Source organism: Melanostigma gelatinosum (genome assembly GCF_949748355.1).
Source record: "Melanostigma gelatinosum genome assembly, chromosome: 7".
Classification (NCBI taxonomy): domain Eukaryota; kingdom Metazoa; phylum Chordata; class Actinopteri; order Perciformes; family Zoarcidae; genus Melanostigma; species Melanostigma gelatinosum.
The window spans coordinates 25,502,099-25,521,301 of NC_136640.1; the positions used below are offsets into that span (position 1 = coordinate 25,502,099).

A 19,203-nucleotide genomic window follows, 5' to 3' on the forward strand; every position below is an offset into this window, starting at 1 on the left:
ACAAATAGAATTTTCCTCCTGCCGGCACCACCTCGGCTCAGTGGTCTGTGCAGCCCTGCCTCTTCTTAGCAATAACTTGAGTACAAACATAATAGTAAATCACACAATAAGAATATGGGCTCAGTGTCGGAGACATTTTGGGCTGCAAGGAGCCTCCACCTGCTCCCTCATCAAATTTAATCATATGTTTATTCCCTCCTGTACAGATAACGCATTTACTCTATGGTTTGATAAAGGGATCAGATCAATCCATCATTTATACATAGAAGCCACGTTTGCTTCATTCTCCCAATTATCACAAATCTATGATCTACCAAGGAACAACTTTTTCCGCTACTTGCAGATCAGGAGCTTCGTACGAAACACGTTTGACTCATTTCCGAACAAGCCCATGAAATCTCATGTTGACAACCTCCTAGATCTGAACCCGAACAGTAGAGGATTGATATCCCAAATTTACGAGCTCATTAACAATATCAACCCACACTCCTTGGAAAATTTAAGAATGGCCTGGGACTCAGATCTTGGAGTGGTTATAACAAATGGGACTCTATTTTAGACTTGATCTATACATCATCTCCATCCGCTAAACACAACTTAATGCAGCTAAAAGTGGTACACAGGGCTCATTACACTAATGCTAGATTGGCAAAAATGTACCCTAAATCTGATCCGTTATGTCCTCGATGTAAAGGCCAGCCAGCAGACTTGTTGCACATGTTCTGGCTATGCCCGAAACTCTCCACCTTTTGGATAAGTATTTTTAAAGCTTATAGTGAGATGTTTGCAGCTCAATTTGACCCGGACCCAATTTGCGCACTCTTTGGCTTAATACCAGAAGACTTCCGTGCCCGTTTACCAAATGTGGCCCGACGTTTGATCCTTCTGAGATGGAAGCAACGTGCCCCCCCATCGTTCTCCCACTGGGTCAAAGATGTCATGTATTTCTTGACACTTGAAAAAATTAAATATGCTCTCAGAGTGTCCTCCCAAACCTTTCGTAACGTATGGAGACCCTTTCTAGAATACTACGACTCCTTACAAGAACCTCCTGACAAAGACTAATGTGGATCCCCTATCCGCCCCATAGCAACAGTGAGCAGACCCCCCCCCTCCTTCTTTTAAATTTTTTTTTCTTTAATTTTCTTTGTTTTCTTTAGCTATTTTTATTTTCCAAATTGCTTTACTTTGCCTGATCGATTAATGCAATTATTTTATACTATGTCTGCATCTCCGTCACCTGAATGTACCTGAATTTACCTGAATGTATAAGTTCCATAGCCTGTAACCCTGCATTGGGTGGGTTGGGTGGTCAGGGTCGGGAATGAGGTTTTAAATTTCAATCTGTAATTGTCCTTAGACATGTGTAATCCTCTTCCCTGGTGGGATAAAAACTGTGAAAATCAATAAAACATATTTACAAAAAAAAAAGATATAAATGAGTGACATACAATTTAGCCAATCAGCGCCCTCAAATTGATTCAGCGTGGGGCCAAAAAGATTTTGCCCCCCTAGCTGCGCGTTCTCGTCAGGAGAAGTCTCTACAGGCGAGCACTACTCCTCCAAGACCCGTTTGAGAGGAGAACTTTGGCGGAGATTCTGCAGCCAAAGAGCTGATATCAGATCAGCCTGACCTCACAATCAGACAGCAGACTCGCGGGAAAGGGAAGCAGTACATGCGAAGCTTCTGTACTAGCTGTACACCAGACAGGTTTGGCTAGCTGGATGACGTCATGCTAATCATTTATTTAGCTTTTTAAAACAACGGGGACGGATCCAGCACGGACAGTTACGGGAGTGAGGGATGAGGAGGTAAGGAAACATGAGAACACCAGGGTAGGGAGTGAGGGATGAGGAGGTAAGGAAACATGAGAACACCAGGGTAGGGAGTGAGGGATGAGGAGGTAAGGAATCATGAGAACACCAGGGTAGGGAGTGAGGGATGAGGAGGTAAGGAAACATGAGAACACCAGGACACACATGGAGAACTCTGTCAAGCTACATATTAGACAAAGTGAACATCTTTTCTTCTACATAGTTGTCCTCAGTCTCATCTGCTTAACTTGGTCATGGAGACATCAACATTTAATTGAGATGTTAAATTAACAGTGAAAACTCATCATAGCTTAATTTAACATCAGTATTCATAATTGCACTTCATGTTTACTTCTCCTGATCTTTACCTCCTATAACAAGGTCCATAGGACATCTCAATAAATAAACATGTTATATTATATTATGTTATATTATATAAGTGTTATTTACTGATTTTTTTTGTGTTGGAATACATGTTAAATATTTAACTGCAAAGTAGTAATGCGTGTTTGATACTTTAATTTGTTTGCATTAAATCATACTGGGATGCTGAAATTGATAGGATGGCCCTACCTAGAACATGTTCCACCAGCCGCCACTGGTCTCTAGTGTTTTTACTGTCGGCTTGTTTAAATGTGGCAGTGCATTTGTCCATGTCGCTCCGGCCCTCCTGCCTGCTTCAGAGTGAGTTTCTCCCCTCCACTTTAGTTGAATTATTCACAGAGATGCTGCAGCCCCGATGAATAATACAGCAGACTGCTGCAGGAGAGACTCTGTGAGTAAAGAAGGGAGGTCTGGGGAGGTGGGAATTACAGTGAGGGGTTTGGTTTCACAATCACAAGGAGCCATCATGAGGCGTCTCCCTACTACCTCAATACCTACTGGTTGGGACAAAACTAAACGAACCCCTGTGGAACAAAGTTCTGCTCATGTCAGTACAGTGTCAGTGTGACTGGGACAGGAAATGGCAATTCAGTCACAGCATCAAATGCATATTAATCTGCAGCTGAAAATAGTCCCCATAAAATTTGCTAAAAACTCAAATGGTTGCCTGTATTAGGAAGTGACTGAACCATAAATGAGTGATTTGTTAAAGATGATTGCCTTCAGTAGGTACCAACAGGCTTTGGGCGTCGAGCCTCTGACTGTACAGGGATCAGAAAGTACTGAGAGAGGGACCAACGTGTTGGTCTCTGAGAGAAGTCTCAGATCAGGATTGATTCCTTTCAGAAGGAGATGACCAATGAGTGGTGGTGCAGCAGCACTGTGTCAGATGGGCTTGTTTGGCCTCTCTCAGTGCTGACCGTGCTGACTGAAAAGCACACAGTCAGCAGTCTGCTTTCTCTCCACACTGAGCGCAGTGACACAGCAGCTCTGTCAGAGCACCTGGCTGTTTCCCTGGTGACAATCACTGCTCACCTGTCAATGTGATTTGAGGGCAAACTGAGGGTGCGGTAGGCTGCTGTTAACTCTTTAAGGTTACACCAGTGGTCCCACGTCATGTAAACATAGCTGTCTTCCAGTCAGTCCACCGCTGAGATGATTGACATACTGAGGGGCGGGACCCTCTCCTTCAGTGTTCCTCATGGGACCTCATTTCAGGAACAAATACCTTTGGTTGTCAATGGAGAGAAATATCTTTTTTTACCCCGTTTGAATTGTGGCATGACATATGATGTCCATTTCAAAGATCATTTTGCAAGTTGACGGTCGCAGTTTGTCGTAGCAGCAATTTGGTTTTGGTGTGAAACTTCTCAGTCAACTACCGGTACATCTTCTTTTCTTTCAGTACAAACACTGTGTTTTCTGCACAGTTGAAATAAGATGAGGCTACATGCACTAATAATATTAGTAGTAAATATTAGTAGTAGTATTAACTATATGTACCAGTGGGGTATGTCGACCCAAAACCCAGGGGTTCGATGTTTGTCGGGAAGGTGACAATGCAGCATTCTGGGTAAGTTATTATTAACTTCCAGAAACTGTAGGAGCCAAAAAGACAAGTTATATTTCACAATGAGATATTCTGTCAGACTGCGGTTGGTATTACTGCCCCATGTGGCCAAACGTGGCATTCAATTGTTCATAAATTGTCCAACATCCACCTTCTCTTCTCCTCTCTGTCTCTCTGTCATTCTGTCTCTGTCTGTCTCTCTGTCTCTCTATCTCTGTCTCTGTCTGTCTCCTCTCAGTCTCTCTATCTCTGTCTCTGTCTCTCTGTCACTCTATCTCTGTCTGTCTCCTCTCTGTCTCTCTATCTCTGTCTCTCTGTCTCTCTGTCACTCTATCTCTGTCTCTGTCACTCTATCTCAGTCTCTGTCTCTCTGTCGCTGTCTGTCTCTGTCTCTCTGTCTCCTCTCTGTCTCTGTCTCTCTGTCATTCTGTCTGTCTGTCTCTGTCTGTCTCTCTGTCTCCTCTCTGTCTCTCTATCTGTCTCTGTCTCTCTGTCTGTCTCTGTCTGTCACTCTATCTCTGTCTCTCTGTCATTCTGTCTCTGTCTGTCTCTGTCTCTCTGTCTCCTCTCTGTCTCTGTCTCTCTGTCATTCTGTCTGTCTGTCTCTGTCTGTCTCTCTGTCTCCTCTCTGTCTCTCTATCTGTCTGTCTCTCTGTCTGTCTCTGTCTGTCTCTCTGTCACTCTATCTCCATCTCTGTCTCTCTGTCATTCTGTCTCTGTCTGTCTCCTCTCTGTCACTCTATCATTCTATCTCTGTCTGTCTCTCTGTCTCCTCTCTGTCTCTCTATCTCTGTCATTCTGTCTCTGTCTGTCTCTCTGTCACTCTATCTCCATCTCTGTCTCTCTGTCATTCTGTCTCTGTCTGTCTCCTCTCTGTCACTCTATCATTCTATCTCTGTCTGTCTCTCTGTCTCCTCTCTGTCTCTCTATCTCTGTCATTCTGTCTCTGTCTGTCTCTCTGTCACTCTATCTCCATCTCTGTCTCTCTGTCATTCTGTCTCTGTCTGTCTCCTCTCTGTCACTCTATCATTCTATCTCTGTCTGTCTCTCTGTCTCCTCTCTGTCTCTCTATCTCTGTCATTCTGTCTCTGTCTGTCTCTCTGTCTCCTCTCTGTCACTCTTCACATGAAGTAAACGTTTGAATGCAGGACTTTTACTGTTTGATATGAATAGTTCTACTAATAGTTAATAGTTTCACTTTAGAAAGAATGTTCTGAGTACTGTTAATAAATGTTGTTGTTATGTCCCTTTATTAAGTTTTAATATGTTTTCATGTGAGAAAGTAACGGTTGAGACTCCCAGTATATGTGGTCAGTTTATTGAAATATCGCTGCGACACACAGGCAGCCGGGCTCGGCTTAACCATTTATTTTACCGTTATGAGTGTTATATTCAAACGTTGTTCCTGCTGGTGCTTGTTGACTCAGGGAAGTGAGGAAAAGTTCAGTTTTAACGTTATTCAGCATTCATGTAGCGTTAGCAGGCCATATCCAGCTGGACTGTCCTGAAGCTCCGCCTCCACTGCTGCACACAGTGCTGTTTATTTGTTTATTTACATTTTATTCATATTGAATGTGTTTCATGTCTATATTGCAAAACAATTTAAAAAAAGCACTCCATGAAGTGTTTTATCATGCCAAAGTGCTTGTAGTGTTCAGACAACATTTACTTATTTGTCAAATAAAAGGAGAACATGTTTATACACCTCAAAGTATCATGTGTAGCTGGCATGCAAGTCAAAGAAATAGACCAGAAAGAGAGACTTTCCCATAAGGCAACGCAGTGAATCATGTGATATTTTAGACCAATTGTAGACCGATAGTAGGATATAGCTCGGCCAATGAGCTGCTTTGTTTTCTCCACTAATGGCTTCTTTTGGTCACGTCAACCTGCTAAAATTCAGCGAAGCCTCAAACATACAGAAAGTCAATGTGCCAGTCCTACGCAATCACTCCACACACACATACACACACAGTCAAAGGCCACACTTCAGCACATGTCAGCTTATCTGCTGCTCAGTTTCCGTTTGAGCAAACAGGGCAGTGATTGGCTCTGTGTTGTATCTGCTGCTCCTCTGCTGACCTACGCCCTGGGGCTCATTGTTCACTCACTACATCCTGTCACTGCTCTGTCGCTGTGTTCATAACTCAAGACTTTCATATGGCATAGTTATTAACTAACATCATTCCCAAAATACCACTGTAGTCCAAAAATGTCATCACATGTGAAAAGCGTTGGTGGAGTGTGAAGGAAGGTCCTGTGAGTATATAGAGACGATCTGTCCACTGACCACCGTGGTGTCCTTGAGCAAGGCTCTTAACCCCTACCGCTCCATGGAGCTGCTCAGAGGCCAGCAGATCAGACTGGTGTCACTGGGCAGCTTCTGTGTGTGAATGAATGTGACTGAGTGAATGTGAGCAGGGTGCTCCTGCAAAAGAGAAGCTTCCTCTCAGTGAAACTAGCCTGAATAGAAACGTTCTCCTGATCCTGACACGCACTGTCCCTGATCATCTTCAACGTCACTAATACATGCTGCTGGAGACGCTGTCTCTATTTGGATTTTGAAGCACCTGACCCTTGCCCTTTGACCTGGCACTTGAGGTCAGAGCAGCTGGATTATTAACAGTTGTGTAAAAAGCATCTTCCTTGTTTTGGCCTTCCTCAGAGATCTGTGCAGCCAGACACAATGGACACGCTTGGAGTTCACGTGATGTGAAGCTGATAGCTGTTTAGTCTGTTTATCATGTTGTGAGATGGGGGTTCTCTTCTTCTCTGGTATCTCACACTGTGTGTGTTTGTGTGTGTGTGTGTCATTTTTATGTCAGCATCATATGTACCACAGCCACACACATCATGCACCCTGTGTGACCTGCATCTGCCACCCTGCACCACGGCTGAGCTCACTCAGGCATGACACACACGTGCACACACACACACACACACACACACGCGCCTCTTTTACACAGATATTCTGCTGTACTGCTGTGAAGAAGATCTGCCGTTATGCCGCCTTTGCTTCTTTAGAGTGAACAAACAACGTGGGCATAATGCTGTGCTGTCTCTCTTACACAGACAGGCTTGGTCTCTGACGGCCGATGCAGCAGAACAACGCTGTCGTTACCATTAGGTGTTCCTTCTTTTTACACAGAATCAGGGCTTTAGTTATCACAGCCTGAGATGCTCTTCAACACTCAAATGATTGTCAGAGATTTGCAAATAAATGAGGATGGATTCATTTTAAGCTTAAAAAGTTAAGTACTGTCACCATCGGCGGAGCTCCTGACAGCAGAGAACATTCGAGTGCATTTTCCTGGGTGCATCACTGGAATGTCACATGCCATTGAGGAAATGTACATGGGAAGTGACCCTTTGTTAAGTCCCACCCCTCGAGCGCAGCTTGACCAATCATAGCGCAGCTTCAGCGAGCTCTGCTCCATAGGTCAGGTGGGTCAGTGGTTTTGGAGCTGGTATATGTTGAGTAATAGTGGTACTCAAAGAGGTTGAAGGAGATATACCTTCCTAAAACGTTACATTTCTACAAAACAACCTGTCGAGCTAACATTAGCACATCATTAACTAGCATGAACATGGATATATCCAGGATGTCAGGGATGGACAAATGTTTATGATTGTGGGCCATAAACCCAACAATACAAGCATCAGGGGCCAAACAATACTGTCGTTGTCAACCAGTTACACTGCAAGAAAATCAGTGTGCTATGGAAAATTGTCAATTAAAATAGCAAATCAACAGTTGGACACTGGACATTACAGTTAGTTTACTGTACCTATTTAAATATTATGATTTGATGTGTAATTATGTAAATAAATCAACTTAAGGCAGGCAGAAATGACCAAATATTGTTTTCTGTTCATGGCCTCGAGCCCCATTTAGAAGATGACGTTGCAAATGTAGGTGTAAGATATACATCTGTCTGATATGAAGCTGTAAGGAACAGAACAGGCAGAAATGGTAAAATGCTGGTGGAGTGTTTAAACTAGGATGTGCAATGTATATACAGTGAAATTTATTCGAAATTCTAGTTTATTAAAAAAATTGACCTCGGGCCATTTTAAAACGGGCAGCGGGCCACACCCCCCTTCTGTCTGCTTCTTTCCGAATTCGCTTTTCCCAAAAATGAGTTTGATTAGATTAGTTCTGACTTCCAGATGCAGCTAGTAGGATACTAAATATATCAGAACAGTTTCAGACCACATGTGTGCTCCTCTCAGCTGACCTGGCTTTACATGACACACTTCCTTCCATGGTACTTGTAGTCACGTTTGAACACAGTGTTACATCACTGCATTTCTCTCCTCGCCCTTCTTACCCCACCCTCCTCTTTAAGCTGCACTCTATTTCCAAAGACAGCCCAGCCTGTACACCACCACTTCCTCCTCCTCCTCCTCTTCCTCTTCTTCCTCCTCCTCCTCCTCATCCTCACTGTCAGCTGGACTAAAGCTGTCACTACATTCATTTCACAGCGTGGTTTGCTTGCACTTTATCTTCATCACTGTGCCGTTCCTCCTTATATCATGGCAGCCTCTAGGAAATAATGGAGGCTTTGTGTGGCTGCAGGAATCCAAAAAGCATGTGGAGCTTTTCCTGCTCCTCTGGCTCCATCTATTGGTCCCAAAGCAGAGGTGGTAGGGAACTAATACAAGAGAGCTTCTGCCTGATCCGTGTGCTTGTGTGGTGGATCGTCTACGTGTGAAAGCTTCAGTATGGACAGAGTGAGAACATCTCCCTGTGTTGCTTGTGTGACAACAACTAAAGTCCCGAGTTGTATTCTTAGACTTCACTTATTCAACCCCAACTTGTATGAATATCATCGATATGTATTACATTCATATGGATTCCCAACTAATCTGAGCACGTTCGTTTCCCTCTTCATGTTTTGGGAAGAGGTGGACGTATAAAGGACAAAAGAATTGTGCTTCAAGCCAACGGAGACTTTTTCATTGTTTAACCAAAACACTGACCCAGTCCTCACCTTAACATAACCCAACGACTGTAATGCTTTAAACGCCAGGAGAAGAAGCTTCAACGCATCGACGGTGACATGTTGACTGGTGCATTCAGTGTGACGGGTAAGTAAAGGCTTCAACCAACACCAGGTCCAGCTGCTTGTGTTTCCATCTTGTGGCGGTCGTCAGCATGTGAAGTAAATCTTGCATTTGAACATTTACCATGCTAAATGCTAACTGCCGAACATATCATGTACACACATGTGCCACCCACATGTATACACAGTGATAACTAGTTAGACTGTAATTTAGATGTGACAGGGTTTACTTATTATCACGTCTTTGCTGTTGGAATGAGACAGGTGGTACGTCTGTTTGAGAAACAATTAAAGCTCTTTTCAACCTTTTGGAAAGACCCCACACTGTCAAAGTCTTAAAACTACCAGTTCTCAGCCCATGAATACTTGATTCCATTTGTTGTTACATCCTTCATGTATCCATCTTGTGGTGGCTTTGTAATAACAACTGGAAAACATTGTGATGCTACATCTCTCTGTCGTATGTGTGAGAGGAAGACAGATTGGAGGTCGTCTCCAATCCAGTGCTGAAGGGTTCATGGATCTGAGGTGGGAATCAGCACAAGGGTTTAGAAAACTAAATCACGTCCAAAAACAACTTCATTGTAAAGTCAACATGACTTGCTGGATTCTGAGGGATCTGTGGAGAACAAGACAGCAGCTGCACTACTGCTATGTGTATATCAGTCGAGAGTGGATAACTGATAACACTAAGATTCAGTATCGCAGAAAACACGACAAAGAATTGAGTTTGGTTCCTGTAATACAGCTTTTATTCTTTAATGTCACATTGTCGTTATTAAACTGACGTATACATGCATAGTATCTTAGTTACCTAAAGGATAAGGTGACTAGAAGCCCATATCTGGTTGTCAGCGTGGCAACAACCACTTAAAGAGTTAGTGTTGAACCTGCTCATACATCTCTGTTCACGAACATGAGCAGGAACTTGACTCTGAGCTTTTCATGCAGCTCTAGTGTTGAGAGTCAGCATCTCATTCAGTGCCAGCAGTGAGGGAAGCACATGGTCCACTCTGCTTCTGCTTTTCTTTGCTGTAATGGTTTCACACAGGAAGACGATGCAACTTCCAACACACTCAACCGTAGACATGCAGAACGTTGGAGTCCTTGAAACAGAGGGCACAGCAGAGAGAGCTGCTGAGCCTGTTTGAGTTAGCTGTGCTGTACAGCTGAGCTGCTGGACCAGCTAATGATGCTTGGACAAGGTGTAAAGGTATGTCACCGGTAGATACGACGGAGCATCACAACTAGCTTCTGCAGATATTCAGGAACAAGTGCCACCAGACGCATGTGTCTGTTAGCGTTAGCTGTCCAGCTAGCTGGCAGACTGCTGTGATGCATCTGACTGACAGAGATCCAGAGTTAACATTTGGAAAGCTGTAACAGTTTAGCCACCTGATGGGGTTGCATTTAGTTCCCCCTTGCTGTGGCTCCCATGATGCAACGTATGCTTAGATTCCAGTGTCTTGTGGAGACTCTGCTGCTGGTCCAGTCCTCCTGCTCAGCCTCATAGCGGCTTCTTTGAGAGGAATTCAGCTGCAGCATCAAAAAGGTCTGTCCCCATACTTTCTTTGAGGAACTTCATCATTCTGCTCAAGCCATCTGAAAAAGACAGCCGTTTGAAAAGTGTAACCTCCTCAAGTGTCGGTTCAAAGTTAATTCTAGACCACATTTTAAATTGGAGTTTCAAGTTTTGGTGCAACAAAATGAAATGTAATTTAGGCTTAGAGGTCAAATGTCACGTTAAAAGAGAGGTTTGAATTCAAGCTAGTTTTAAAGTTTGGTGCAAGAGGATTTCAAGTGAAACCTTATTTAATCAAATGAATCGTCAATATTTGAAGACTATCTTCTCCACCACTGTCTTATGTTGTCCCTGTGTCTGCTGCTGAAACAATTATTCTACTCGTTCATTATTTATCAAATGTTTGCTATTATAGATTATATGTATTGATAAAACAATGTTGGCATTGTTTTCATGATGAGCTTTAATGAGCTATTGTTAGAAACAAGTACTAAAACCTGTATTTATTCACATTTCTCACCAAAAATACATTTTTACAAGATTACATTTGAACACGTCATGATAACTGATAACGTGATCATTTACTTTCATCCAATACTCATTTTTACCGAATGGAGCTTGAACTAATGTAACTAAATGGAAGCTACATTATAATAACAGCTGTTGTCAGCTCTGCTCCTTCACAATGTATCATCAGTATCTGTTCTGTGTGTCGCCAGTATTCATCATATTACCGTATTATCTCAATCAAACGGACCAATGAAACGAATGAATACGTGACACAAAACGGCAAGTGATTATTGTGACCAGCAAAAGATGTACTTGGCTGGTGGATTATTTCATCTGCCAGTCTACGTAGACGTTGAGTCAACAAGTTAATTTAACAGTGACTCCATATCGAAACAAACTCCCGTGTAGCACTGTTGTGTCAGATGGACCCCTGAAACAGCCTGAATGCACTCTGTCATGAGTCCTATATTTTGTATCGGTGACCTACAACAGTTACACTGACGGACCCACACACACACACACACACACACACAGAGAAACGGGCACACACAGGAGCAGCTGAGATGACAGCAACTGCAGCAGTATGTGGCTGCTGATTGGACCATGGAGGTGCTGGGGGGTTCATGGAGAGCGGAGGCTCCTATTTTTACCCCAGCTCAACACCTTCATATCACAACAGCTGTCCCCACGTCTCTGGTCCGTCCGCCGTCAGGAATAGCCGGCCTATCGGAGCCTCCCCCTCCCCTCGGCTCTGCTGGTTCACGTTCCACCGTGCCTCCAGCCGCTTGCTGGGATCTCCTCGACTCTGGCCATTTGTTTCTATTTTAACGGTGACTGTGGGAACTATTTGGATACAGGAGCCGTGGAATTACTTCACTACCAGGTAGAACATTGTGTGATAACCTTTTAACCAGAAACGGGGTCTTTTGCGGAAAATCTATGGCAAGCGTGGGCCCTTGAAGGCCCACAGCCCGTGGCACTATTTTTAGACTACAGTTCACTGAGGGGGCAGCTTTACTGGTTTTCTAACTGATCGTAGTATTTTACAATAGCAGCCTTTGTGCCAAATGATGGTTCCCCTTTTCCTACCAGAGGTTAACCAGAGAGAGTGGTGGAATGCAAAGGTAGAAGTGAGTCTGCTTTGAAGAGACAGGCTCAGTGTGAGCTCATGTGACTGTTGGGAAATGTGGTCTAGACTGAGATGAAGTGAACTTTAGTTGTTTTCAGTTCATATGAACATAGCTGACTGTGCCATTGGTTGTGATACTCTGATAAGCTCTTTATTGATTTAGTTAGTTCAATTATCTTTGAGGTGTTTGCGTTCAGACCGATCACATTCAGACTCACTGTTATTGATCATTCAGTATTCTCATGTTTGGACTGTAGGCCAGTTGTAATTGTACAAATGTATGAAGTTGTTTTACAATAAGGAAAGGTTTGGTGTCATTCGATAATGTGGAGCACAGTTCTATGTTTTGAACATCAGTTTGCTCATTTTATGTTTTCTGCCATATGTGAACAATCTCAAATATCGTGGTCATTGTAAGGAGGATTTCAGCCATATTGCCTTGTTTTCATGATTCACTGAATCCTGTTGTGACTGGACTACCTGGGATGCTCATGTGATGTATGACTTCAACTCCACCTCTATGTTTTGGAGTAAAGAAGTTTGACTTTCACTGACCAAATCCCACCTTTCCCCCCCCAGAAAGACAGTTTCACATATTTCTTCATTGTGAGATCAATAGACCCTTTGCCCCGTCCCGGCTGTGAAACTCAGTCCGGCCAATCATAGCCTAGCATCGGCCAGCTCCCAAAAGGGTGCGACAACTATCTGGCTCTGCTCCATGGACTCTCATTCAGATGTTCTTCATGTTCGGGCTGGTTCAGTGGATGTGGAGCTCTTCATGGTCACACGTTGAGTCATAGTGATACTCGTTACCTGGAGATGTTGGAAGGAGATATACGTTTCTAAAACGTTACGTTAAAACTAGGGGTGTAACGGTACGAGTATTCGTATTGAACCGTTCGGTACGAGGCTCACGGTTCGGTACGCATGACGAACCGAATACGTTTGAATAAAAAAAAAATTTAAAACACCTTTATTTAACCAGGTAGTCCCATTGAGATAAAAAATCTCTTTTGCAAGATGTAAGTAACAATACAAGATGTAAGCAAGATGTAAGTAACAATACTACATAACATTAAGGAGCAGTTTTTGTTTTTTATGCTTATGTGTTGCTAAGAAGACACACCAGAACAGTGGTTCTCAACTGGTCTGGCTGCGGGATCCACCATCACCCCTTAATGACAAGCCGGGACCCACTACCCAAATTATATATATATATTTATATATATATATATATATATATATATATATATATATATATATGTATATATATATATATAATTTGGGTATATCTATATTAAAGAGGTCTAGTCGTAGTAACGCCTCTGTGTAGTAAACAACTGTCAAATCAAATAAAGAAAGTACACATCAATTATATTTTAACACATATTAATCTCATTTTTCAAATTTAACTGGATGGATTATAAATAATACATAGAAATACATAAATAAATGTTCTTCTCATTTCAAGTACAATAACGGCTGGATTAAAAAATAAATTACTGAACGAAATTCATTTTAGCAAAATAATTTTCACTGAATTGCCCTGCAGCTTTAAATTCAGTTCATTCAGAATGAAGTGAATATTCTATTTTTCTCATCTTCTAAAAAGAGAAATTGGTGTTTGACTGGACAGACTCATAGAGGTGAATTCTTCAGAGTCTAGTGACTCTGGTCTCTCTGGCCATTTCTCTCTTTTGGAGATCGTCCTATGATTTGACTTTCACGACTCACACCTCAATAAACAGTCCTGCTCTGCTCATATGTCCTCGTCTCTCCCCGTGTGTCACGGTGTGTGTACATCTCACTCAAGTCAGGAAACTTGACAAAATACTCATTTGTTAATCAGGCAGGACGAGTCAAATGATTGACAGTGATTGTTTATGTGTGAGAGTGGTGGTCAAATGCTGTTTGAATCTTATGAGTGTAGAGTTTGGCTTGTGATTTGTTATTTCTGATTAAATATTTCTTTTTCTGTAATGAATATATTAGCACAGCTTAAATACAGCATCGATACAGCATCCTCAAGCAAGTTTTTACCATTTGTTTTCGTGGAAACAGAAAATATTGCATTCTGAAATGTGCTTCCATTCAATATTTTCCAGGGTGAGACAGTAAGGTGGTGTTGTTTGATAGTTGGTGTCAACTTATCTGTCCATCGAAGATGTTTGTGTGATGATGTGTGAGGGCTTTTTTGGCCCCTGGTGGCCTCTCTCCGAGGGGGGAGTCTGGCCCACATCCCTACAGTACCACTGGCTGGTCCAGAAATAAACCTGTTAGTCAGTGGTCTAATTCAGAGACCTCTGATAAGAGCCACGCCAGACCTGGACACTGACATGCTGAACGCCTCCAGTCCAAGTCACGGAGATCAAGAAGCTTTGTTCTGTTTTGTGTAAAACTGGTTAAGATGAGTAAGACGAGGCAGAAAGCGGACTGGATGTGCCTGGTATGCTTCAGGCAGCATACCACAACACTCCTGAGACGGTATGACACTGCCTGTTTTAGATGGTGGTAAATGTATTTTTCCTACTGATGGAAAGGCCTGATCACACCACAATCACATTATATCAAATCCACACAGTACCCACTCATTAGGGACGGGTGTACCGGTTTGATCACCGTCACCGCTCACGTTCGGTCACTGTCCTTACCGAGAGAAACACACAGGAGAGACGGTAGCGGATGCACTACATCACTCCCAGACAGGTCATACTGTCTGTGGTTACGAACAGCTTTTCATGTCGGCGCCCACAGATACACAGACAGCACTGCTGCAGCTCTGCTACATCTAGCCGTCAACAAATCATCTTCATGCTCAGTCTTTGCTGAGAACCGTGCACGTCACATGGAACAAATAGGGACGCAGGCCTAATCTCTCTCGATGAACTGTGTCTCCAACAGCGTCCACGCTGCTTATTTCCACACACGTTCCTCATGAGGGTCAAGAGGTAAAAGGTTCCGTCAGCTTTCAAAGAAGTCAACTCTATTAAGTGTAATGTAATTCCCATTTTGGCTGTGGTGAAAAGAGTTGAAAAAACGTCAGTAAATATGTGGGGAAAAAGCACTTAATTCATTCACAACTCAAAACAACAGCATGGCTGTTACTAACTGAATGAATCACATTACATTTATTTCTGTTTTTCAACCTATCATTTTTCTTTATTTCCCTTCCAAAGTAAAAAGAGGTTGTGATGTGTTCTGAATGCAGTGTCCTTTTTACTTCTCCTCGTGTATATATTCTGCAGAAGGTGGTCAACCCTGCAGTACCGTTGTAATATGGATATCGAGATATTTGGTCAAAGATATTATGATCATGAAAATGTCTCAAAGCATTCTAAAATAATGCTTTGACATTTGTCCGGAGCCCAGGATACATCCCCCTTCATTGAGTTCTACAGGCTGTAGTGGGAGGATGATATCCTTTGACTTTTGAGTGTTTTCGTTTCTCTAAACCTGCTCTAATCTCCTGTTCATCCTCTGCTTCTCCCAGACCCTATTCTCTGTTTTCAATCCAATTGTCTCTCGAGCCTGAAGATCCTTATTTCTGTTAATCTGTCTCTGTGTTCTCACCATTCTTCCTCTCCTAGCTCCCCTCCACCTCCTCTTCCTTCTGCTCTCATCTCATCCATCACAGCCCATGACAGCAGATCAGCCAACATGGCATTCTCATCTCGCTTTTCCTTCTGGGAGCAAAAGGGAAGTCTCATTTGGACATTTCATAAAGCACTCTTACACTGCATGGTGTTCCAGTGTTTTATGCTGTGTATAACATGTGTGTCTTTAGATACGTGTGGCCTTTGCTTGTATCACAGTAAGAATGTGATGGCTTTCACTCACACGTATATGCACATGTTATAGTAGCTGCGACTTTGTACCACCTGTCATTTGCTGGACACATAACCAGTTCACTTCCAATGCAGTGAGTGCTTTAAGTTTTAGCTCTTGAGTGTTTGTATCTAGAGAAAGAACAGATCATGTGCATGCTTTGAGGTTTGCACAGCGTGTGACGGACAACCGCTTCATGGAGTGTTCAGGTTTTGATCTAGTTGTCTTCTTGATATCAACACATTTAGGTCAAAGAAGATAACATCCCAGGAAGCAGAAGTGTAAGTAAATGCTGTCCCTTCTGCCTGGGTACATGTGTTTCTCCTCAGAGAGGTCATGTTCGAGCTGTCTTATCTTGTCTGCCAGCTCTTTATCGACGTGTTCTTTGTAGAGAACAAAGTCCAACTTCATGCTGTATTGTTTGTACATTTTTTGGTAGAACTTGACTCATTTCAAGTTAGTATCACACATTGTAATTAAGATCAGATTTGGCCACGTGCAAGGACATTTTCATCTTCTGAACCTCTTTCAAATGAATTTATTTTCTGAGGTTGTTTGTACAAGTGTTCCATGTGAGGTACACAACCCTATCATACACATTCCAACCGGATGAATCCCACCTGGACATGAGCAGGTGCATATTCATGAGATTTGATCATTGAGTTCAGTCCACTTCTGCTCAGATAGACAGTTTTTGTAGCTTTGTTGTGTGATTGTTCAGCGTACCCATAAAGGTACCAAATCTTTTGAGTGATTATTAAAGGCATAACGACATAGTGCTTGCATATTCCTTCATCATTCATGTCCTTACACCTCTCTTTCTTCTCTACGAGTAGTCCGACAGTGAAGGGCTGCCCAGCCGGTCCAGGTCAGTGTCAGCTCTAGACCCTGGCAAGGGGTTATTCCAAGCAACAAGTCCCCCATCAGTTTCCCACATGGAGTCGGTAGCCCGGGTCCGAAGTCCCTCCCCACCAAAAGTCAGGACACTTGTTAAAGTGCCTGAACGCTTCAAAAGCCCTGAACCAGCGTCAAAGGCGGCTGAGCAATTTAGGAGCCCTGAACCACCACAAGCTCATCTGAGCCCAGAGCCAGCTATGAACAGTGAGCGACAGCAAAATGGCATAATGGGCAAAAGTGTGGTCAATAGTACAGCCAGGGGTGATGTCAAACGTTCAGGCACCAGCACCAGCCAGACGGATACTACAGAGGACAAGGGTCTGACACGGAAGAAAGTAGTAAAGATGGTTCGCCGTGTAGTCAGGAAGGTCCTGCCCACAGAAGAAGAAGAGACTACCATGCCAACACAACCCTCACACAAAGCTCCTGCTGCCGAAGCAGTTCAAGCAGTGCTAGCCCCAGCTTCAGTGTCTAAGGCCCCCACGGTGTCAGGGTTCTCTTTCAAACATGACGTCATCAAAATGGAAGACAAAGACGACATTTCGCGAGGATTAACAAACCTCATGGTCAGAGGCAGGACCAGGGAGCCTCGCCCCAGAGTATGGAGAGATGAACGACCAGAAAAAATAGAGTTGGAGAAGAATAATGAGAAGACAGTGGGAAAAGTAGCTGAGTCGGAGGAGAAGAAAGAGGATAAAACCACCCTAAAGCCGAACAAGACCAATCACAAACCAATGAGCGCTAGTCAAGGTATACAGGAGGCCAAACCTTCCGTGGTTGCTGTAAACCCCACCAGCACATCTTCTGAGCACTCCTCTCCAAAGTCATCCAAATCGACTCATTCCAGACCCACATCTCTCCCACCAGTTGTTGGCTTTATCCCAGTTCCCAAGCCCTCACACTTGTCCCCACCTCCTGGCTTCATACCTGCACCCAAACCAACTGCTGTCAAAAAACCCACCCCTACAAATCCTCCTGCCACCCCTGTGGCCCAAAATAATCCCTCCCTCACTCCTCCATCACATTTCATCCCAGCTCCTCAAACCTCTCCACTTGCCACGTCTTTGAGCCCTGCTCCTCCCCGCCCCAATCCCAGTGTAGTGGCTCCCCCTCGGGGAGCAATGCCCATTCAACAAACTGCCGTCAGTCAACAAGAGGTACACTGTCCACACTTTGCATGTCTGCTCAGCATTTGGGACACTGGTGTGGAAAGTGCATGAACATTTGAAATGCATGTTTGAAATAGAAGAGCACTTTGGAGATTTGCTTATAGATACCATGTGTGTGTAACCTCAGTGTGGCACGGTTTTAGAGTCACTTGATAGCCATTGTAAGCATGCTAGATATTGCTAGATATACTGTTATATGTTATATAGATATAACACAAGACATTGCTTACCTTTCTTCAGAATTACAAGGGTAAATAAGCAGGTGAGAGAATAGCTACTCAGTTGGTTTGCTGTCCTTCTGTTCAATTGTCCAATGCGTTGGTCTAGAACAGGAAAGGGTTTCAACATCCATGGGTATTGAAAGTTCATACTCAATCCTCAATGGGGAAGAGACAGCCAGGCCAATGTTGTGCATTAGCCTAGCAAGATCAAGGTCAGTAATGAATGGAATAAAGCAGAGATGCAGGCTCAGGTCAGGTTGGGCCTGACATTCTGTAGTTGGGCCTTTAGACTTTTGGTCTTTAGTCATTATATTTGTCTTTTGTTTCACTGGGCACTAAACAAGTTATTTTACAAGTCTTCTATTTTTCAGTGTCTTGCTCCAGGGCAACAGTGGCAGTTGAGGAGCATGAAGTATTTGTTTACTTCCTGATCATAATTCACCATTCTGGTGACAGATCAGTCACACACATTGTATTTCCTCCTCAACTGTTCATTTCCTAAAAAACTTGGATTGGCTGTCAAAATAGCAGATTGTTTATTGTTAGAGATTCTAGAGCTTCTTCATTTAGCATATTTTAAGCGCTTGCTCTTTTAGAGTTTCTTGAGCACTACAACTCTTTCTCTGGAGTCTACCATCAGAGACAGGCAGTTGCTACAGTTGCTACTTTCTTTCACCCATGAGATCTCACATAGCAGAATGTAGCTCATACGCCGTGTTTACAGAGGCAGAGTCCCACCCGAGACTGTTCCAAATGAGGGACTTCAGTAGCCCAGCGTGTCTGGTCACTAACAGCAAACCCATGTAGAGCCAATTACTGCAGTGCTGCATTGTAGGAGAGCAACTCAAAAGCTATGAACAGGCACAGAGAGCACAACTTTACAGATGGAAGACATAGTTACAAAAAGAACATTATTCCTGGCTCTTGCTGAATTTGTGCAACAAAGACCTCACTGGGTCTCAGTGGGCTCCAACACTAACCAGTACAGTCTCTCTTGGAAGGAATTCTGTTCCTAGATTCTCAAAGCATTGACTGTGGCATACTTTGGGATAGAGGGATGTAGTAGATTGGAAATCTGTTTTTTTTATTTATTTG

General features: G+C 43.2%; 1 protein-coding gene across 6 annotated transcripts in view; it reads left to right on the forward strand.

The window, feature by feature from the left end:
- The window catches only part of myo18ab (myosin XVIIIA b), a 155,784-nt gene that overhangs the window by 21,199 nt on the left and 115,382 nt on the right, over nucleotides 1-19,203 (forward strand). For 4 of the 6 annotated variants that reach the window (XM_079272194.1, XM_079272198.1, XM_079272195.1 and 1 more), the window contains exons 1-2: nucleotides 16,004-16,102; nucleotides 16,658-17,875. The exons of the other annotated variants lie outside the window; for them this stretch is intronic. In XM_079272194.1, the coding sequence (XP_079128320.1) occupies nucleotides 16,757-17,875 (1,119 nt within the window). In that variant the 5' untranslated portion in view covers nucleotides 16,004-16,102; nucleotides 16,658-16,756. Of the gene's footprint in view, nucleotides 1-16,003; nucleotides 16,103-16,657; nucleotides 17,876-19,203 lie in introns of those variants that run through there. 6 annotated transcript variants of the gene reach the window in all.